Genomic DNA, 21,387 nt, shown 5'->3' with positions numbered 1-21,387 from the left:
TTTGTTTAAAAAAAAAAAAAAGGCATTTGGTTTTCTGAAAAGAGGATCTGTACACTACTTTATTAGTTTAAGCATAGCAATTTGTGTTTATTATTAATTTGTAAGGATTTTTGGTCAGTATCTCTACTTCTTTGATCAAACACTGTGTTGAGTTTATACGTTTACATTATTTGATACATGGTATCTTATTCTAATTAAAATGCTGATCCTTTTCATTATGTAGTACAAAGAACTAATTTGCAAATGCTGGATCCCTGTGCTAGCACAGCTGATTATTGCCTAGATCATATTCTGTCTCCTGAAACATAATTGCTTAACATAAAATCTGCTCCATTATTTTTAGTTTGAAAAGTATTAATTTTGTTTCACAGCCATCACTGATCAAGGGAATTGTTCTGCCACAGACAGGAATTGTCTGCTTTGATAGACCTTCGAGATGGATTACTTATGATTCTTCATTTATGAAAGGATCCCCTTCCTCAAATTAAAATAGTCCTTTCGTTGTATTAATTCATTTAACTATTATTATATTTATTTTGAAAACTATACATTTTAGATGCAGATCTTTAATTGTCTTGTATGGTAATCAGATAACATGCTTGCTGTATGTCTAGCATTGTATTAGATAGAATGTAGAATGTATGTTCCATATAGTATGGAATGGAAGTGTGAAATGTATATGCAATTAACATCTGTTACTAGAAAGAAAACAATGATAGGAATCCTCTTATTTTGGAAGAAGAAATAAGGGTTGGTTGTTAGGAAAGCATGCCACTTAATGCTGTAACTGAGAAAGCACCATGATTTATGGGAAAGATAGTTGAGCTAGAGTGAGAATTCTAGTTCTTTCTCCACCACATTCCAGATGTGTAAGCCATTTCAGATCACTAGACCTTTATTTCCTCATCTGTCAAATGAAAGAAGTAGGTTACTTGATCTTAAAGCTCTCTTCTGAATTCTTATGTATCTATATGGATTCATGCTCTTTTTAAAAATGAAACTAATGCTACTGAGCAATTAGTGAACTAGAAAGAGCTTCTTGGTTTGCTTGAGTTTTACTGTCAAGCTTTAGAAATTAGGCAAAAGAGACTACTATGTGCTGGGAGTTAGAGGCACAGAGTTGGGGTTAGGTACAGAGGCTTAAGCCTGGGGAGGAAAATAGTCATGAGCCAGAGCTACTGAGGAGACTAGTAGGAAATGAATATATTAGTGAGTAATGGAGAATAAGTAATGACTGGATTATGGAGAAGTTTTAAAGTCAGATAAAGATGTCTGGACTTGATACAGTAGGGAGTCAGTATAGGTTCTTGATTTCAGTAAGAGAATTGCCCTAATATCATAATACAGGAGAGACTGAGAAGGGCAAAATAGGTTAAGGACACAAATTTAGGGAGAAATGATTGTTCTTAGGGAGAAATGATTGTTCTAAGATTGTAGCATTAGGATTGGTAATTTCAAGAGAACTTTTTTATTTATAAAAAATTTCAAACATGTTTTGAAAAGTTGAAAAATGCCAAAAACAGCCATATATGTCCATCACCTATATTCAACAATTTAGTATTTTGCCATATTTTCTTTGTTTATATATATATGTAGAAAGTATTCTTTTGACTTGTAATTTTGATATAATTTCAGACTTATAGAAAAGTTGCAAGAATAGAACAAAGAATTCTATATATTCTTCATCTAGATTCTCCAAATAGTAATGTTTCACCCCATTTTCTGTTAACATTTTACCAATTTTGATTTATCCATCTCCCTCTACCTCCTCATCCTTTTCTCTCTCTGAACCATTGAGAGTAAATTGCAAACATGATAGCCTTAGTCCTAAATATTCATGTTTTCTGTTTCTCTTATATAAGCATTGTGTAATTCTTAAAATTAGGAAATTAACATGGATAATTACTATTATTAAATACACAGACTTTACTTATGTTTTCTCAGTTGTCTCAACAGTACCCTTTATGACAAAAGAAAATCCTGAGTCATTCATTGTATTCATCTGTCATATCTCTTTATTTAATCTCCTTTAATCTGGAATAGTTTCTCAGTCTGTCTTTGTGTTTCATGACATTGATATTTTCGAAGAACAGTTATTTTGTAAAATGTCTCTCAGTTTGGATGTATGTAATGTTTCCTCATGATTAGATTTAAGCTATGAATTTTGGCAAGAATATAACAAATAATATTGGGCATCATATCAGGAGGCACCTGATGTTGCATTGTTATCACTGGTGATGTTAACTTTACATAAATATCTTGTTACTCTTCAGACTTTTATCTGCTTAGCTTAGCATCTACTTATGATTCTTGCCTGAATCAATTATTACTATAACAGTTGCCAGATAGTGATTTTGTAATTCTGTCGTCCATCTATGTTTATTACCTAGCTTTTTACTACAAGGAAGAGTTTTCTCTTCCCTTCCCTTTCTTCTCTTTATATCAGTGTGGATTCATGGATTCGTGTTTTATTCAGTGGATTATAGTCTATCACTATCCTTATTGTTTTGATGCTCAAATTGTCCCATATTTGGCCAGTGGGAGCCCCTTATGTCTTTTTGACATGATCCTGTTATTCTTTGAGCCCATTTTAAATTTCTGACACAAAAAAGTACTCTGTATTTATCTTGTACTTTCCTGGTCTTAGCCCTGAAATCAACTATTTCTCCCCAGAGTCTTAGTTTTTTTAAATGGAGAATGGTACTTAAAAGTCAAGACCTGAATATATATGGTATGCTCATTGCTTCTATGCCCACCTGGTGGACAGAGTTAAGAAATAGATGTATGTATATACATAGTCTCACATATCTATATGTATTTCTAATCTGTATTTTTCTATACATTCACATATATTGGAGTTCATACTCTAATTCATCCCTATATCACAGGATTAATTCTGCCACTGGAAAAATCTCTCTCTCTACATGCCTCCATCCTTACCAAGAGACTGAAGGAAGAATTGATAGATTGACTAGAATAGAAGAACTTAGATTCAGATTTTTTTTTTTTTAAGATACAGAATTCTTGGCAGGGAAAAGATAGGAGGATAAAAATACGTGTATGTAACATCTAAGACCTGCTGTGATTTCATTGTGAAATTTTATTCTTAGCTCTTTTTTGATGGATTGAGGTGGTTATGCCTGAGCTATTTGTAAACCACAGTAGTAGTCAAATAGAATGCACTAGAAGAATAAGGCCTACCTGGTGGTGTATTTATTTCAGACGGTGTTCAGTAGCAGAAAGTTTTAACACAATGAAAGATGAGCAGAGTAACTAGATAGATAAGAGATTAGGGGAGGGGGCATATTTGAGATGTAATGCTGCATCTAATTTATTTTGATAAAGCCATTTAGGTTACAACATTTAATAGTTAAGCAAATATTTATTTATTGTATCTAATGTTGAGGGAACAGTGATGACAAAGTGAGCACAGTGGAGCTTTCGGCTTAGTTTTTATTTTGTATTCCACAACTGTGGAAATCATGCTAAAACCTTTTCTTAAAGAAAGATTTCTTTCTGTTTTTCTATTTCCAGTTAAGTTCCAAGTGAAATTTTTGGCTTGTTATTAAGAAAGATCAAAATTGATAAAGAAGAATAGCATTATGTCCTTATTACTGAATGTCAAGCCTTACGTGAGCTCTGCATAAGCCTTATAGAAGTGAAATATATAATTTATATATGTTAATATATATTTCATAGTGCCATTGCCATGAATTACTAATATATATTTAATTGTATTTGTGTTCTTTCTCCGGGGTAAAATGACTAAAATGCTTAATATGATTTGCTTCTAAGTGTTATTAAACTTAGTTGTGCTATGTTAACTATGCATGTCTAAACATGAAAGAGATTGCTAATCTTTGTTTGTAGAGATTATGGTGTGATACTAACTCTTGCTTTTAAAACAAACATATTTTTGTCAGATGACTTGCAGGGTGCACAGTCAGAAATTGAGACAAAACAAGAAATTCAGCATCTTCGCAAGGAATTGATTGAAGCCCAGGAGCTAGCTAGAGCAAGTAAACAAAAATGCTTTGAACTTCAAGGTGAGATCAAGATTACTCTGATTCTGTAGGGGATGTGGAGGCAACATAGTGTCACTGAATTGCCCCAAACTTGGAGTCCAGAGGCATGGTGTCTTGTTCCCAGAGCCACAACTTTGTTAGATATGTGATCTTGGAACATTATGTAACCTTTCTGAGCTACATTTCTGGTCAGTAAAGTGGGGTGAGTTACAGTTGCTCTGCTTCCTGACAAAAGATCAAGAAAATCCTGTAGCAGTGAGGAGGATACAGCTCAAGTAATGGAGTGCGTGCCTAGCATGCACAAGGTCCTGAGTTCAATCCCCAGTACCTCCTCTAAAAATAAATAAATAAACCTAATGACACCCCCCCAAAAAAAAAGGCCTGTAGCAATGAAGGAACTTAATAGTTAATTATATATTATGTATAACAAAATGAAAAAACATAATGTATATAAAGTTCTAAGTTTTAGTTATACTTAATATTAGCTACTCAATATAAGATAAGGGAAATTTATATTCTCTGTGATTTTATAGTGTATTTTCAGTAAATGGGAGGAACCAGGCAAGGTTAAGTTACAGAATCTTCTAATGTCCCAACCACTTTCTTTTCCAGTAGCTCACTTACCTGTAGTGTCATAGGCCAGATGGAGTCTGTGCTGTTCCCTAGAGCTTACATTTGTGTATAATTCAACTAGTTGCAGTCAATTAGTGCCTTAGAAAATCCTTAAGTGAGGCGAGAGTAAATGGTCCATGGAGTCCTCCTGGTCTCTAAAACGGCCTTCCTGACCAGGAGGAAGAGTCACATCCCAGGGGGATCTGTGAACTTCCTGTCAGTAAGTAATTACTATGTGCTTGGCAGTGAACATGAGGATTTTAAATCTGTTTTTCAAATTTAAGTTCAAAATGCTGATTAACAACTATCAAGAATGCTTTTCAAGTAAAGAATAGCACATATTATCTTGGCAATACAAGGTCTAGAAAACTCTGCTACTCAGTTGAATACATTTATTATTACTGTTTTGTGCTCTTAAAAGCTTTAAATTATCTAACTGCTAATACTGATAACACTTACTGCCTAACCTTTGATCACCTCAGTGAGCTTTAGGAGGGAATTTCTGAGAATCTTCCAGCTGCTCAATTCTGAATACTTTCATTAAATCACAAAATTAGATACACTGTGCTTTGCTTTTAGCTCTTTTGGAAGAAGAAAGAAAAGCCTATCGAAATCAAGTTGAAGAATCCAGTAAACAAATACAGGTTCTTCAAGGTATGTAATACCCTGAAACTATTTGGGATTGTTTGTTTGTAATGATTCAAAAGGATTCAAAAGTAAGAATGCAGCGGGTTCCTATTTTTCATGGCTTTGGTTCTTCCCTAGAATCTGAAACTATCATTTGGTTCTTGGGTGGGTTTTTGTTTTTGTTTTTGTTTTTGTTTTAAGATACAAGGGAAGATCCCCTAGTACTCCAGTAACAGACACTTGAAGTAGGAAGAGCAGGGTTGAAGATACAGATTTGGTAAGACTGTCACTTTTCCGGCGATGTAGTGGCTTATTACCTAGGGGGCCTTCATCAGAAAGGGAATCAGTTTGAGTAGCTCTGTACACCAGCTCTTTTAGCTTGTTATTTATCTAATGCTTATAACACACTTGCATTGCAACAAAATTTATATACCATATGGAATCGAATAATGGCCCCTGCACTGCAGTCATTGGTAAAGACTGCCGTTCCTACCCATCTTTTTACTGTCTTTTTATGTGGGCTATCGCAGGATTACAGACATGACCTGAAAGACTGAAGGATTTTCTTCCAACCTGAGCTTCTAATACTGGGAGGCTGTAATTGTGAAATACTCCAAAAGAGGTCTTTCCCATGCCATTGTAAAGTTCCTAAAGCAAATTTAATTTGCCTTACCATCAAAGAAGGGAACTATGTTATTTTAAAATTTTAGCATTTGAGAGGAAGGGTAAGAAGAAACTAAATAGACAAGTTCAGAAAAAATGAAGTCGTTGTGTGAGGCCTATGATGTTACCCTAAAATGTCCCAGAGAAAAACCAGCCTTTTGGTTTTTCTTTTCTTATTTTTGAGTGAGACATTTTAGTTACTTAAAATTTGTAATTGTGTATGGTCAGACAAGAATTTCTGGGGCAGGTTGTGTTTCTTTTAAAATTGAAAGCTCTTTACACTCTTATAGTTTAATGCCGTTGTCCATTGGTTTGTGTGAATCTGATTTGAACCTGTATTTCCATCTTGTACTGTATGTGGCAGTTTCCCCTAAAGGTTCTGTGACATAGTGCTGCCTTTTGTCTTAAAGCTGTCTTACACAGGCATCATTGAGTGCCCTCTAGTGCCAGCATGTCTGTTTCAGGATTTTATCCACAAGTTCATGGTCGTGTTATCTCTAGCCATTTTGTCTTTTCAGATTTTGAACCTGTTACCTCTCAATGCTTCCTACAAACTTAAAAGGTCTAATATTTTCTTTAATGTTTATTTATGAGGCAATCTCTTCCTTTCCTAGCCTTAAGTCCTCTTAATTATTTTGATTATTCTTTTATCCTACCTAAGGAACTTTTTCTACCAATAATTTTTTTGTGTTATAGTAGCCTAGACTACTATTCTAGTTCTGAACCACATATGATTTTATACACATTGTTTTCAATTCAAGTCATGACAGCACAAGAGCAGATCTTATAAAAATATACCTCTTTGATTAGGCAGTATTCATTAACTTTATCAATTCATTAATTCAACCAATAATTCTTGATTGTTTACTAGTATTGGGGATAGTATGCATGAGATGTACAGTCTAGTGGAATAATAAACAATAAGCAAATAAATATAAAATACAGTGTCCAATAAGGGCAGAGTAAAGGGCTAGAGAATGACAGAAGGCTATTTTCAGATAAGCCGTCAGAAGTTTATTTAAGGAATTGACATTTGAACAGAAAATTGAATCAGGAGCATCAAAGACTTTACTAATGCTTACCATCTGACCAAGCAATTCTATGCCTAGGAATTCACCCTAAGAAAAAAATCAGGATTGCATTATAAGGAGTATTGTCTATAGTAATTAAAAACTGAACAGCCTAAAATGCCTAAAATAAAGAATTAGTCAAAAAAGTTAAGAGTATAACTGTTCTTTGTTATTAAAAGTTGTTCATCACCAGCAGAATAGAGAACACATTATATATATTATGATCCTTCCCTATTTTTGTTTTTATATGTGTATAAATGCATAGAAAAAAAATCCAGGAGAATAAGTACCAAATGTTAGAAGCAGTTTTCTCTGTGTGGGAGAAATAAAGACCACTTTGGGGTGTTTTTCTCTTTGTGTTTCGGTATTTTGACATTTTTTGCATTAAACATGGATTGCTTGTACAGTTTAATCAAAAGCAAAAAACAGCTCTGACAGCCTGGGCTGTGCAGTAACTGCAGTCCCATATGGGCTGTTCTTTTATTCCAAATTACTATGGACAAAGAAAATGATGGGTAAATATACTTTTGTAGCCCAGTTGCAGAGGTTACACGTCAATATTGAGAATCTCCGGGAGGAGAAAGACAGTGAAATCACAAGCACTCGAGATAAATTGCTTAGTGCCCGAGATGAAATATTACTCCTTCATCAAGCAGCAGAAAAGGCTGCCTCTGAGCGGGACACTGACATTGCTTGTTTACAAGAAGAGCTTAAGAAGGTGCGAGCTGAGCTGGAGCGGTGGCGGAAAGCAGCATCTGACTATGAGAAAGAAATCACAAGTCTACAAAATAGTTTTCAGCTTCGATGTCAACAGTGTGAGGATCAGCAGAGAGAAGAAACAACAAGGCTACAAGGTGAGGAAATGTATTTTACATAAAGCTCTTAACTCTTGACAATGGTAACTGTTTAACTTGTACAGAATAACCATTCAGGCTGTCTTTCTCTTTGATAACAATTGGTTGTAGAAAGCAATATTTTTTATTGGGGGTCTGCAAGTTCTACAATAAATTGAAAATTTTTACTATTTTATATTTTATTTAAATACTGTTAAAAAGTATTTGTCTCATAAAATCGAAGTGAGAAAAAAATATTACTGAAGTTCAAGGTGATGGGAACTTTCCTGAGGTATAGCTGCAAAAGTAACTGGAATCAAAGAATGGCTGTGTAAAATCTCCATTTTTAAAGGGGAAAATAATTGTTATATTCCTCTATTAACGAATATGTTCTGGGACTATTTTAGGTGAACTAGAGAAGTTGAGAAAGGAATGGAATGTATTGGAAACCGAATGCCGTTCTCTAAAAAAGGAAAATGTTTTGCTATCATCAGAACTGCAGCGTCAAGAAAAAGAATTGCACAAGTATGCAAGAGCTCTTTTTTAGCTTCAAAATATTTATCTCGAATTTTCATCCGAACTTAATTTTGATGCTTAGATACCTTTTTGGAGCAAAATATTGGAGCCAGACTCTTTTGGCTCTTTGGCAAGTTAACCATGCTAGATGAATACTTCAGCATTTTTATATAAATTCAGCTTTTGAATTTCAAACAGGGTTATGTAAAGAGTAATATATAAGCTCAAGAATTCTCTAAAACCAGTTAAATCTTTCTAATATCCAATACCTTACAGGCAAACCAATGAATGCAGTAGATTTATTCCAGCAAATTTGTGGAGTCCTGTTTTCTCACCAACATTTGTTGCCTAGTTTAAAATGTCTCTTCATTAAAAGTTTGATCCATGCCATGTTTTTTATTTAAACAATGTTTACATTCTAATTCAGAATATGAAAGCAGTAGGTTTATTGTTGAAGCCATTCTAAATTAATCCATCTCCCTCCCCACAGTACACCAAAAATGAGAGTCATTGCACTCTTGTTAGCCTTGTGTTGATGCTCCTAAAGAGCATTAAGGCTAGCAAAAACTCAGTGGTCAAGGTCAATTCCCAAAGAAAACAAGCGTTAGGGAAAAATGATTAAAAAAAAAAAAAAAAGGACTAGATAATCTGCAAATAGTAAGCCTCATTATCTTTTATAGAAACAAAAATAATTGTAATATTGGTTATTCATTTTAAAAAATCAAGAACTAGTTGAAGGAATAAGATGTGCTGATTTATTCTCTAAAACTTCTTACAATACTATGTGTGCTCAGGTATCAGTATCTTTAAAGTGCTTTTTTCTTCTCCAGTGTCATATCTTTCCATAGTCTTTTCATACATTTATGTATATTACTTTTTGAATGTTTAGAGATAATTAACAGTAAAGAATAAAACAAATGTTTGTTATAATGTAAAAGTTTGTCAAAGCACTGTCAAAATATGAATAGGACAAAATAAAGACCCAAAAAACAAATAAACAAACAAATAAATAAGAAAGCAAGCACACACACACGTGTGTTTGTTCCAGCTGATCATCTGTGTGACAGCATATGTGGACAAATTGATATAAAGTGTATGTAAGATGATGCAGACACTCAAGTTCTTCATATTTGGAGTACATCTGGATCTTAGTGAATCCATTTAGTTTGGTATTCTAGCAAGTAAGAGATACTGATATTTGATTACCAGTGTTATCTTGTTATTCTTGTTTTAGAATTTTTGGTATTTTAAAGTTTTAGACTTAATCCCTAATTTTTGAGAGATGATTAATTGGAATCTGGCACAAATGTTAAATGCTATTTTTTTTAATTACTTCAAATTTTGTTTAAGTGTTAAAAGCAATTCTGCAAATTCCTTATGAGTTAGAAGCATTTGGTTTAAAAATATTAGGCCCCAGAAGGGTGGAATATATTAAATCATTGGTCAAGTTGTCTACCTAAACTCACATACACTATTTTAAACAAATTAGTTGCTTTTTTGAACTCTTCTGGTTTAATAGTTCTGTAAATTTATTTGTTAAGCCTCCCCAGTATTGAAGTAGTTTTTAGAAGCTAGTCTTCCTTTACAAGGTCTTACGTGCCATTTAGTTCCTAGCTGTATTGGCCTGACCACAGCATGCTCACACCTTAGGATCTGCCTAGTGTACACTTGGCGTGAGATTTATACTCTAAAAAGTACCTCAGTTACAATATTGAGTCTAAGTCTTATAATCCATCCTGAGAGGCATGTAACTGTCATCTTGAAAACCTTAACCTCCTTTAGCTACATCTGTTGTAGATGGGAGCCAGATTCTTTAACACAGCTACACCATACAGGTCTTTTGTTCTTTGTTGTCTGTGGTGTAGAAGGAATTGAACAAAGAATTTCTGTTCATGCCTATCAAGCTGTTTCCTAGAGTGTAAATCAGGATTTTTTTAACATCAAGTTGTAAAAGTAATCATAGAATTTAAGCTGGAAAACAAACTCAGAAATTTTTGAGTTCAGTCTTCTTATTTGGCAGTGGAGGGCACTGAAACTCTCCTTGTGTTATTTGTGTCTGTGCAACATGGTGCCTGGCACAGCTAAGAGCTCAGGAAATGCTTACTCAGAGAATGAGATTGCACCAGTTAAATGATTTGCTCAGCATCCCTCAGCTAAATAGCTGCAGAGCTGGGGGCTGGAACCCAGCCTCCTGGTTTTTTGTCCCATACTTTCCCCCTAGTTTGGTGTCTTCTCATTTGAGTAAGTTTATCTTTATTTAAGTTGGAAGTGGCTTCTAAGCTTTAAGTTTCTGTCCACCATCCTATTTGTCAAGTACCTAAAGAAAATAATTGGAATAGGTGCTTTCTTTTCCTGTAGAAGACCTACACTGAATCTTTTTGTGATACAGTTCATATAATGGGATATAACAAAATATACAATTAGTCACCTCCTACTTCCATTTTTACAGTTTCAACCTTTGTGTATATTTGATTGTCTGAAAATAGGACACAGCTTTACACTTGTATTGTTTTAGCGTTTTAATGCTCTTTACTTACTGAAAATATCTTACTCTCTTTTACACTTTTCTTTCCTCCTCTGAAATCCATTCTACCTCTCCTAGTGAAATTTGTAAGAAATTAGATTTCCTGCTGTGTCTGGTTTCTACAGGAATAACTCTCAACATTTATGTTGCAGTTCTCAGAAGCAGAGTTTAGAACTTACAAGTGATCTCAGCATCCTGCAGATGACTAGGAAAGAGCTTGAGAATCAAGTGGGATCCTTGAAAGAGCAGCATCTTCGGGATTCAGCTGATTTAAAAACTCTTCTCAGTAAGGCTGAAAACCAAGCAAAGGATGTACAGAAAGAGGTAAAGCGGAAAGACATTATGGTTGGACTTAAAGCCAAAAGCAAGTCAGATATTCATGCTAGTTAGGAATAAAGGGAAGCAGAAGTCACATTACCTGTCACAAAGCTGATACTTGGAGCGTCTCTGCCTGGTGATATCTAGCTGAGTATCATGGTCCGTATATAGAGAATTCATTAGTAGGGTTTGGTCTCAATAATATAAATATACAAAAATACATTAAACTTTTTTCTCTACCAGTCAGTTGACCTATATGAAAAGTCCTTTGTATCAGATCACTCAATTCATTGTTTATCTTTCAAAGATAGTATCATGTTTAATTTAGAGTAATTTTGGAAAGCAAACTGGGGCCACACCATAATGCTATGGTGCATAAACCTCTCAGGTGAAACTCGCTTGAAAAGTTGCTTATGAGAAAATTCACCTCTTGCCCAGCCAGCTAAACACATGTTCTGTGACCTTTACTTTCTTCCCCCCGTCCCTTTTTCCCCTTTTTCACAAATATGCATGCTTACTTTTCATGTCATTTTGCTTAAAACCTTGACTTCTGTGACTTAAAAAAAAAGAAAGATCATGTTAAAAATGGTGAGGGTTGACTTTGGAACAGAGATCCCACCCAGCCTTCTTCTAAGCAAAGTCTTAAAGTTGGCAGTCGGGCTGTAAGAGCTGCGTTGAGTCCTCCTGGCCTTATACTACTCCCTGCGTTGACTCCTGGCCGGCTTGAGGGATGGAGAAGGCAGATGCATTTTGATCTACCTTGCAGGGCTCACCCGGGTTGTAGACTCTCTTAAATGAAGGATTCGTTATAAACAAAAGGAAGTTGAAGACAACTCTTTCTCTTTAATAACAAATTTTCCCCGAATTGTTTTTAGATGATCTGGTTAATCAATACAGTTTTCCCTTGCAATTTTCTTTCCTTGTAGTATCCTGAACTTGGAAATGATTATTGTTCTTCTGTCTTCATGTTTGTTCCTAAAGAAAAAAACTGTAACAGTTTTTATTTACATGTGGCCACATTGATTTTGTAATATGTTCATTTCTATCTTCTTGCTAAGGATATGTGTTCTGGGAGAAATCTCATTTTATTTGGTTGGAACACAAATCTTGTGCCAAAGTAAATATCCTAGTATTTAATTCTGTAAGCACTTTGTGTCCTTCCAGTCCACAAACCATGATTCTTTCAAAAGCTGGGAAGAATGCTGTGGTTGGAAGATAATTCTGTTGTATGTTACTCTGGATGCATTAGCCGTTTTGTTGCATTATTTGTTTGCCTGCTTTTGGTCACTGAGCAATCAGTGCGAAATGCTTTAACTGTTGCCACAAATGGCAGTGGCATGTTGTCACAGCATCTAAATTGTTGATAGCCTTTGGATTGCATTAAATGCATCACATTTAAAAATATGTCTGATCTTGTCAATATGTTTCTTTTCTACTTCCTTGTTCAGTGTTTTCCATTGTGAATGATGTTTAGTCATCATGCTCCTTTGTAATGTAAAATTGCTTCTCTTTAAGTTTGTCTTAATGTTAACTACTGGATACTAGTCTGTAACTAAAAATGTTCTTTAATGAGATTCTTATATCTGTGTGATCCACTGCAAATGAATTGCTATCTTTTATTAATGCACACATATTCCCTTTCAATATTTCCCCTTTGTTCTCCTTTCTTCATAAAATCATACTTAATGTGCGCAGTATAATGATTATGTATCTTCAGCACTGTCACAGGCTAAAATATTACAAACAAAGCAAGCCCAGATATGATTATTTTTATGAAGAAGATCCAAAGATGTTAGTAATATTGTGTGATATTTCTCTTGTAATCAGAACTGAGCTCATTTCTCATGTCTGAGTTAGAAAGCAAGATGGAGCAAAATGATATCCAAGGGAGATGTGAAACTAAGGCTGCAGAACGTGACCTTTGTTCCAACAATTAAATTTTATATATGTGGCAGCTTTTATTAGGACATTTAACAAAGAAAAAGTACACAAGAAAAGTAGAATTTAATCCTCAGTGTTAAGAGAAAAATAATGGTATACTATCTTTATATTTGACTGAAGAAAGCATCTATATATTTTGAGTTAGTAGGAATATCTGTAATTTAAGAATTCATAGAACATTGAGCAGACAAGTCCACTCTGCAGAGACTGACTCAGGAAAGTTGTTTGGATTCACCATCTTGCCCTGTGGCTGGAGTCCTTCCCACCCCACTCACAAGCTGAAAGTAAACGTCAGGATCTTCCTGACTGAGCTGCCTTCCTGTCCTTCCGCTCCACAGCTCCTGGACCGGAGAAGTAATTAAGTTCTTTGGTGTAAAGGGCAGGCTGGATGTAAGAACGGTGGGAAAGGAAAGTAAGGGAAAATTTTGGTCAGAAGAGCACTTTTCACCTATTCTTTATTAGTCACTGTTAAGAATCAGATCATTGAGAATTGATTGTGTTCTAAGAGACTTAATGCAGAGACTAGTCTAGGTACATGGAATTTGCTTTGGCAGCCTGCCGGTAACTTTCTGCCTTCTGGAAGGAAGTCCACAGACCCCACAAAAAAAGCTGTCAGTGAAGTCCATGAATCTCACTCCTTAGTTCATTCTTCGGCATACTACTCGGACTTGTTCTGGGAACGTTGTTAGGTAACAGGGAGTTCCTTTCATATTTTACCTCCCTCTCTATACCCTTGCCTTTCTTCCCGCTTTCTGATGAACTCACTGCTGAGCCTAACCCCCTGCCCCCACCACTTCTAACTAACGTTTTTACTACATCGGCATCCTTAATATTTGTCTGTGGAGTGCACAGTGATGAGTTCCTAATTAATCACTCCAAGGTGTTTGCATTATTCAGAAGCAACATATAAATGTGTCCTTTATAGAGAAATTCCTAGGATATAGGCAGAAAGGAACTGGAGACTTCCCAGCTTCGTGGGCTGTATTTACAGAAGAGGAGAAATCTTTCATGCCAGGCCCATGATATATTTATTTTATACTCAGCCCTTGTCTTTCTTTTTCCCTTCTAAAACCTTCATAGATGATAGAATTGGACAACAGAGGCCAAGACAAAGACACAGCCAGCAGTAACAGTCTTTGCTCTTTGACTGAGAGTCCAGCTTACATGTAAGATGCAATATCTAAAAGTGGAACCAGTCTAGAATTCCTGCCTCCTGGGGCATTTAGAGTAGGGACAAACCATACTACGTTTCACATTGATCTCACCTGTGTTCGAGCAGTAGATCGTCTCTCTGGAAGTCAAATTGTAGACGATGAACTGTTTTCCAAAACAGGAAGTAGTGTTCACTATACAAAAACTGTCTATCAGAAACAGATTTTTAAAAATAATTTTTAATTGATGCTTATGAGTTTTAAGTAGAGAGACAGAAATGTCCCAGTTATAGTAGTTGGTACCTTAGTTACATTTCTTTGCTTTATTTACCTAGAAATTACTTATCCAGAACACTTTAATACCCAATGATGCTGGTTAAAGGGAGGCCTAATTAGAGTTAATACTTTTTACTTCAAGATTCAAATAGCTTGGCTGACATTACTACCAGGATATAAACTCAGACTTCCTAACCTTGCCATTTAATTAAGTTATGGGGTTTTTCTTCACTTGCTTTTCTTTTGCTCGGTTTAGAATTTTACTTTTCTCTTCTAACTCACTTAGTGGAAAAAGTGACCCCTTATATTAGAAACAGATGACCTGATGGTGACTTTTAATTTTTTCTAACTCCAGGGCCAGAAGATTCTTACATAGAATCAAGTTAACATTAAAGGCTTTTTATTAGTGCCAATGATTCTTACCCTCCTTACAGTAAAAAGGCTTGAATTTGGTGTTGCAGGTGACTAAACAGGGTCTGGTATATAAGCCTGACTAGAAGCATAACTTCATACCCATTTTAAGTTGAGTCTGCACACTCTTTTTTCTTTGCCTTTAGTATGAAAAGACACAGACTGTACTCTCAGAACTGAAGTTGAAGTTTGAAATGACTGAGCAGGAAAAGCAGTCAATCACAGATGAGCTCAAACAATGTAAAGACAACCTGAAGCTGCTCCGAGAGAAAGGAAATAATGTAAGTCTTTGCAAACTTGGCTTAGCTTTGATTGAGAGGGAGATGAGAGCCCTGAAATTGATTTTTCAGAGGACTTTATTACTGATTTGAGAAACTAAGACCTGTAGTATACATGAACTAAGCATTTCATTATGAAATTCCATGATGGAATCATTGTGCTGTCAAATTTTTGAGTAAAGAATTTGCCACTTTAACCTGTATCCCTAGAAGAGCCTAAGGAGTACCTGGAAGAAGAGCCTTGTTTGCAAAAAATAAAAAACTTACCTAAGAATTGTCAGCTTTTCCCAGATGAATCTGAAGTTCTGTCACTAAGCCGTCATCTGGCTCTTGTTTTTCCCCTGCTGGGAGATAAAGCACTGTACCACCAGGGACCCACTTAAGAAAAAGTAATGCTCATTGACTCTTTAGCATTTGGCTGTATCAGAAAAATGGAGACTTAATCACAGTTTTCATTTTATACTAATAATGTTCTCATTAAGGCATATTCCTTAAAAACGTAGTGTTCTGGGCCTTCTATAAATATTAGGAAACATTTGGTGAGTTTCTGTAGAGCTGTGTGTGTGTGTGTGAGAGAGAGAGAGATTGGAACATTTTGGTATAAAGTGAGTTCAGTGATGTTCATTTGTATTTCATTTGCTAGAAAGGCAGATGGTCTTTTAAAAAATGTTATACTAAAATAAATGTTGTGTTATACGTTTTGGAGATCATTGCCTTTGTGGGCCCTAACTGAATGGATGTTCAGTGTGGTTGGTTGTGCTCTGACTTATTTCAACCCCTGCCATGGCTTGGACACCTGCAGTGGGCGTGAGCCACACACTTCCTGTGGAGGAAGGCACTCTGCTTAACTTGCAGCACCAGGACAAAAGAGTGATGTTGCATGGCCAGTCCGATTACACGTCACACTCAGAATGCTCTTGAGTTGTGTCCAGCTGTCCTTTGCTAAAGAAAGTCTTAGTTTACAAAAAAAAATAAATAAATAAAGGCTTGTTGTTTAGGTGAAAGCCTTTTAGAAATTGATGAAATGGATATGGAGGCTTTATGATAAGCAAAATGGATTGCCTTTATTTTGAAAATATCAATTACAGAACTCTTCTGAAATCAGATCATAATGGTTTGGTTACTTCTCTCTTTTGTGTTAATTTATATCTCTCCGAATATGGAATTTCAGTCCACCTTCTACTAAATTAACCAATGAAGGCATCTAGAATAATCAGAATGGATCCCCAACATGATTTAGAACCTTTTCACAAGTAACCTTGCTATTATTACTTACAGTTATACAAATAATTTTCTGTAAGAGTGAATTTCCTATTTTTATGATATTGGACTTAAAGTTATAAAACATTACTCTGTAAAAGCACTCATTGTAGTAATTCCCTTCCAGTTCTGAGAATTACTTATATTCTGGTCACATAACTGAAAGCCCTGAGACTCGGCTGCCTGTCTTTATACACTAAGTTGATCATGCATTGTGTTGGATCTTTTGCTTAAGTCAGGAAGCATGCATCACAGGACTCTTTTCTAATTTAAATAGGGCATTTATTTTTAGGCTTGAAAGTAATACTATTTCAAGCAAAAGAATTTTTTTTAGGTTTTGATAGAGGGATAAAATAAACCTTAGCCGTTTCCAGGGCTACAGTGTCAAATAATGGATTCCAAGTATGGAACAAAAATAATGTACTGTCAAGCAGAGCATCAGTTGATGAGGTTTTGTCATGGCTCTGTCTTAACTTGCTACATTTCATTAGGGAGTTAGGGACACCCACATTGCCTCCAGCTGTTTCTTTTAAACTGGTAGTTTGCCACCTTATATACCGTAGTCCATCATTCTGGATTGTATTAGATGTCTTTAAAATGTCTCTGTACTCCCCCTCCCACCCCCCGGGGTCTAAATCATCTTATCTGATATTTTTTAATAGCATAAAATGATTTTAATATCCCTTCCCTTCTTTAGCCTTCCATATTACAACCCGTCCCAGCCGTATTCATCGGCCTATTCCTGGCTTTCCTGTTTTGGTGTTTCGGTCCATTGTGGTAGAGAAAGGTACAAGCACTACTGTTGAGTCCTTGTCTGTTTGTCCCCGTCACCTGTTTGTGCCATATTTGTACTGTAGTGCATGGCAAAACCACACAGGTATTTTGTTACCTGAAGCAAACCCTTCATTTAGTGTGCCATGTATTGTGTCATACGAATGAACTGAACGATCAACTAATCACATAACGTTTTGTCTTGTTTCCTTTGTAGTAATGCTAACCATGAATTAATTCCAACCTAACCAGATGTTAATATGCTGCCGTTAACTGAGTCTTTGTCTCTAGCAAACTGGAGTAAATGTGAATTGCTGCAATTTAGTACCCCTTCCCCAATTATACATTTAATCAGATTTGAATGAGAAATGAAGAGTTTGCCTCTTTGAAGTTTTCAGCAAACTTTCTTCCCCCTTCTCCCTTCTCTCTTCTTTTCCATATTGTAGAGTTTTGTGGTTTCAACCCTTTGCCTGTATTTACACTGTGGCTATGAAGATGGAAAAGGATGAGAGTAGACTGATGGACCGTTGGCTCACAGTCTCAACCCCAATATGTATTTACTTGTGAGAGTATAAACCTATCCCATATCTTTCTGAGCTCTGATCTGCAACATCACAATATTTCTTCAAAAGCCAGCTGTCTCAGTAAGACTCAGAACACTAGTGAAAATAAAGCTATCAAACAAAGCAAATTGCTATTATAAAGCCCTCTGACAGTTGTCAGAGAACAGCCCATCCATGCTCACCTTCAGCGGGCATTTATATTAGCAGAGCATGTGAGACAGTCACGTGGAGTTACCCCACTGGACGTGGTCTCTACCAAAAGTATCAGAGAGGCAGGATCCCTAATAGCACTTTCCCATCTTGACCCCTTCTCATTTTCACTTCTGTGGTTTCAGATTAGAGAATCAAAGCTTAGACCATTTTCTTTCTATCACCTTACCCACCAGCCCCTTGTATAAAACTATGCCAACATGTGAGTCTGGTTTTTATCAAGAAATAAACTTTTTAGGCAGAAATATACTGTAGGCATCAGTTAACTATAATATATGGATACTGAAGTAAATAAAACAGACTGAGCCCAGAGGGTTTCTCAGAGAAGTCACTACTAGGTTTCATCTGCAGCAAATTTGAAGACTACCCAAGACTTGTCTGAAATGTGTTAGGCTTCCACACAGTGGTCCTCCAAAGCTCCTACTGTTACGGCTCTCCTCACACCTGCACTCCCTCGCCTTTTTTCCTTTTCTTTTTAGAACTTATTCTTATGCAATGATAAGGTTTTTCTCATATTCTGTTAAGTATTCAGGACCTCTGGAACCAAGGGGTGAATAGGTATGAGAAAAGAGGGGAGAATGTGATATTGACTCTTGGTTTCTTTCCACACAGAAACCCTGGCCCTGGATGCCCATGTTGGCTGCCCTGGTTGCGGTGACAGCCATCGTGCTGTACGTGCCAGGTCTGGCCAGAGCTTCTCCATGAGAGCGTTTCTTGAGTCCGTACACCGTCCTCCCTCTAGAAGCTGGCACCACACTCATGCTGGGGACAAACAGAACCATTTTCTTCCTTTTTTACCTCTTATAACAGCAGAAGTGCAAGAATACAGCTGTAGGGTCATTGCTTTAAATTATATAAAATGTATCTGTCTATAAAGAGGATATAAAATTGTGACTTTATTCTACTGTAAGCAATAATTTGCTTGCAATTTTTCATGTAATTTTTAAATTAGTATGTTGAGATTCTGAATATTATGGTGGCCTAAAGTAGGCTTCTTGGTACACCAGATTATTTATAATATTAAATTTATGGGTATTTTACTCTGAATTCTAATGGCCAGATAATTCATTTTTCTGATTCGATAACTACCCAAACCAAACAACTGATACATACATGGGAAGAGAGGCCCTGTGTGCTCAGTGCCTATCAGTTTGAAATATATACACATATATATATTTTTTTTACATATTTACGCCATTTTTACTTGTTATAAAACCACTGAGCTATTGGGAACAAGACTTAGAGACAACTATCTGCGTGGATTTTTTTTTTTTTTTTAAGGAGAAATACACTTGGAAAATATTCTGTTCTAGTGATAATTTGGGGAATATGTGCACGCTTGTTCAGCCTTAATGTGACTTGACGATGTGGAGGACATCAACTTCGAAAAACTTTCCATGAGAGTGTGTATTTTCTTGAGCAAACTGAAATATTTCTGGGAGCAAAAACATATTAATTATACAATTTCAGTGCAGTAAACCAAACTGTTGAGTCAATTGGAATGTAATTTATTAAACCTCATGTATTTAAAGACATATTTTCTTTAAAACCCAAGTTACTTTCTCATATACAGCATTTTAGGAAGCATGATTTTTTTTTCTATCATCTCTTCCTCCAAGCATGTTTAATTGAAGAAAGAATTAATCTCTCTTTAGATAAGCTTTTACTGACTTAATTTGGTTATGATATTTCAAAGCTAATTCATGTTCGAGATGAGCTGTTATTACCTACCAACAGATTTCCTGGTTGGGTATGCAAATGATTATTTTCTTTTTATTGTTGTTAATTGGGACATTCTGTTAATAAGAAGCAATATTCCCAGGATTAATAGTGTTCCACGCACAGTGAAGCACCTAAACACTGCTTGATGTTATAAATTTGAAACACGGAAGTGAAAGTTTAGCTATGGTTTTGTGCAGCACCGCAGGTATGTCAATAAAGTTTATTTAGGTCATAGAATATCCTAAAGTATCACATAGTTAAATTTTTCAGTCAGTGAAGACTGAGAGGAAATGTCAGTGAACTGGCTTGAATGTTCTGTGGCAATCCACAGGCCTAGCCAAATATTGAAATAGAAGTTTAGGATATAATTTGCCTTGTGATGTTTGGCAGTCATTGTTTATACTTTAAAGGTTATATTTTAAGCTATTTGGGATTTGCTGTTGGGAGGATCACTAGATTTATGGAGGAATTAGTCACAAATGACCTGTAGAAAATACTGTCATATAGTTCATTTCATCGTTTTCTGTTGCAGGAAGCCACTCCACCACAGAATGCTAATATGCCAGTGGTACCCAGTACCTCTTGTATATAGGTTATTGCAAATATTGTTCTGAAATGCTTAACTTCAGAATTACATTTTTTAAAGTAAATAATTGTTTTAAATCTATTTTGTAAAGATATAAAGTACAATAGAATTTCTGGAGTACAGATTAAACTATTTGCACTAACACACGTGATGTGCATGATTTAATAAAATAACTTTACTCTCCCTATGCATTTTTGAGTTGGATATCATTGAAATTCTTCCTGCTGACTCTACTATTGTATTGTTAATAGTCTTTTCTTGAAATGACTCTTTATGCAACATAATATATGTTTAGTGTTCTTTAGGGGTTAGAAAAAAACCCTTAGCTGTTTTCCTCCAGGTTTTATTAGCCTTTTATTTAACTTACTGCTCTAACTTTTTTTCCTTTTACTATGGTTATTGTTAAACGTGACTCACTTGCCAGACAAGTCTCTTTAAATGTAAAGTCTAGTATCAATATTTACTTTATTCAAATTGAATAAATGGGTTTTTGTAGTTACTGCCAGTTTTTCTTAAAAAATATAAATGAGCCTATTCATAAGCAATGCCTCCAGTTTTGTCCAGTTTACTTTCAGGTTAAATAAAGAGTAGGACTGTTCACTGGTAGTGATAGAATCATTAAGAAATTTTAATCCTAGCAGTTAAGAATTGAACAACTCTGTACTATATTTAAGAATTAATCTAAGGTGCTACATGGCTGGGTTCGAAAATGAAAAGAACTTGGCGTTTAAAGCTGAACAGATCCACACTGGCATCCTGGTTCTGCCATTTATCAGCTGCGTTACCTTGGGCGAATTATTTGTCTTCTCTGAGTCTCCATTTCCTCATTTATAAAATGGAGAGAATAATATCTATATTTTTAGTGGTAGTATGAAAATTAAAAAGATAATGTATGTGAAGTGTCACTTGAGTGGTAAATAAGTTTATGAGAATGTCATACTGGAAAAAAGTACTGCAGATGTTTCAGTGTTAGGCGAACCAGTGCAACTATTTTAAATGGATTGATTGATTCAACTGTTGAAACTTTGTG

General features: G+C 35.4%; 1 protein-coding gene across 34 annotated transcripts in view; it reads left to right on the top strand.

Annotated features, from left to right (window-relative positions):
- The window catches only part of SLMAP (sarcolemma associated protein), a 122,217-nt gene extending 101,319 nt beyond the window's left edge, over window positions 1–20,898 (top strand). For 14 of the 34 annotated variants that reach the window (XM_006184827.3, XM_006184826.3, XM_032458212.1 and 11 more), the window contains 7 exons: window positions 3,924–4,046; window positions 5,217–5,291; window positions 7,531–7,851; window positions 8,238–8,355; window positions 11,023–11,194; window positions 15,114–15,248; window positions 18,662–20,548. In XM_006184827.3, coding sequence (XP_006184889.1) covers window positions 3,924–4,046; window positions 5,217–5,291; window positions 7,531–7,851; window positions 8,238–8,355; window positions 11,023–11,194; window positions 15,114–15,248; window positions 18,662–18,754 — 1,037 coding nt within the window. In that variant the 3' untranslated portion in view covers window positions 18,755–20,548. Of the gene's footprint in view, window positions 1–3,923; window positions 4,047–5,216; window positions 5,292–7,530; window positions 7,852–8,237; window positions 8,356–11,022; window positions 11,195–15,113; window positions 15,249–17,202; window positions 17,293–18,661 lie in introns of all 34 variants that reach the window. The other 20 variants (XM_032458217.1, XM_032458211.1, XM_032458208.1 and 17 more) reach the window with 4 other exon arrangements.
- The last annotated feature ends 489 nt before the right edge of the window (window positions 20,899–21,387 follow it).

This window comes from Camelus ferus, chromosome 17 (assembly GCF_009834535.1).
Source record: "Camelus ferus isolate YT-003-E chromosome 17, BCGSAC_Cfer_1.0, whole genome shotgun sequence".
Classification (NCBI taxonomy): Eukaryota; Metazoa; Chordata; class Mammalia; order Artiodactyla; family Camelidae; genus Camelus; species Camelus ferus.
The sequence above is the reverse complement of the archived record's forward strand: the minus strand, read 5'-3'. Positions and strand labels throughout refer to the sequence as shown.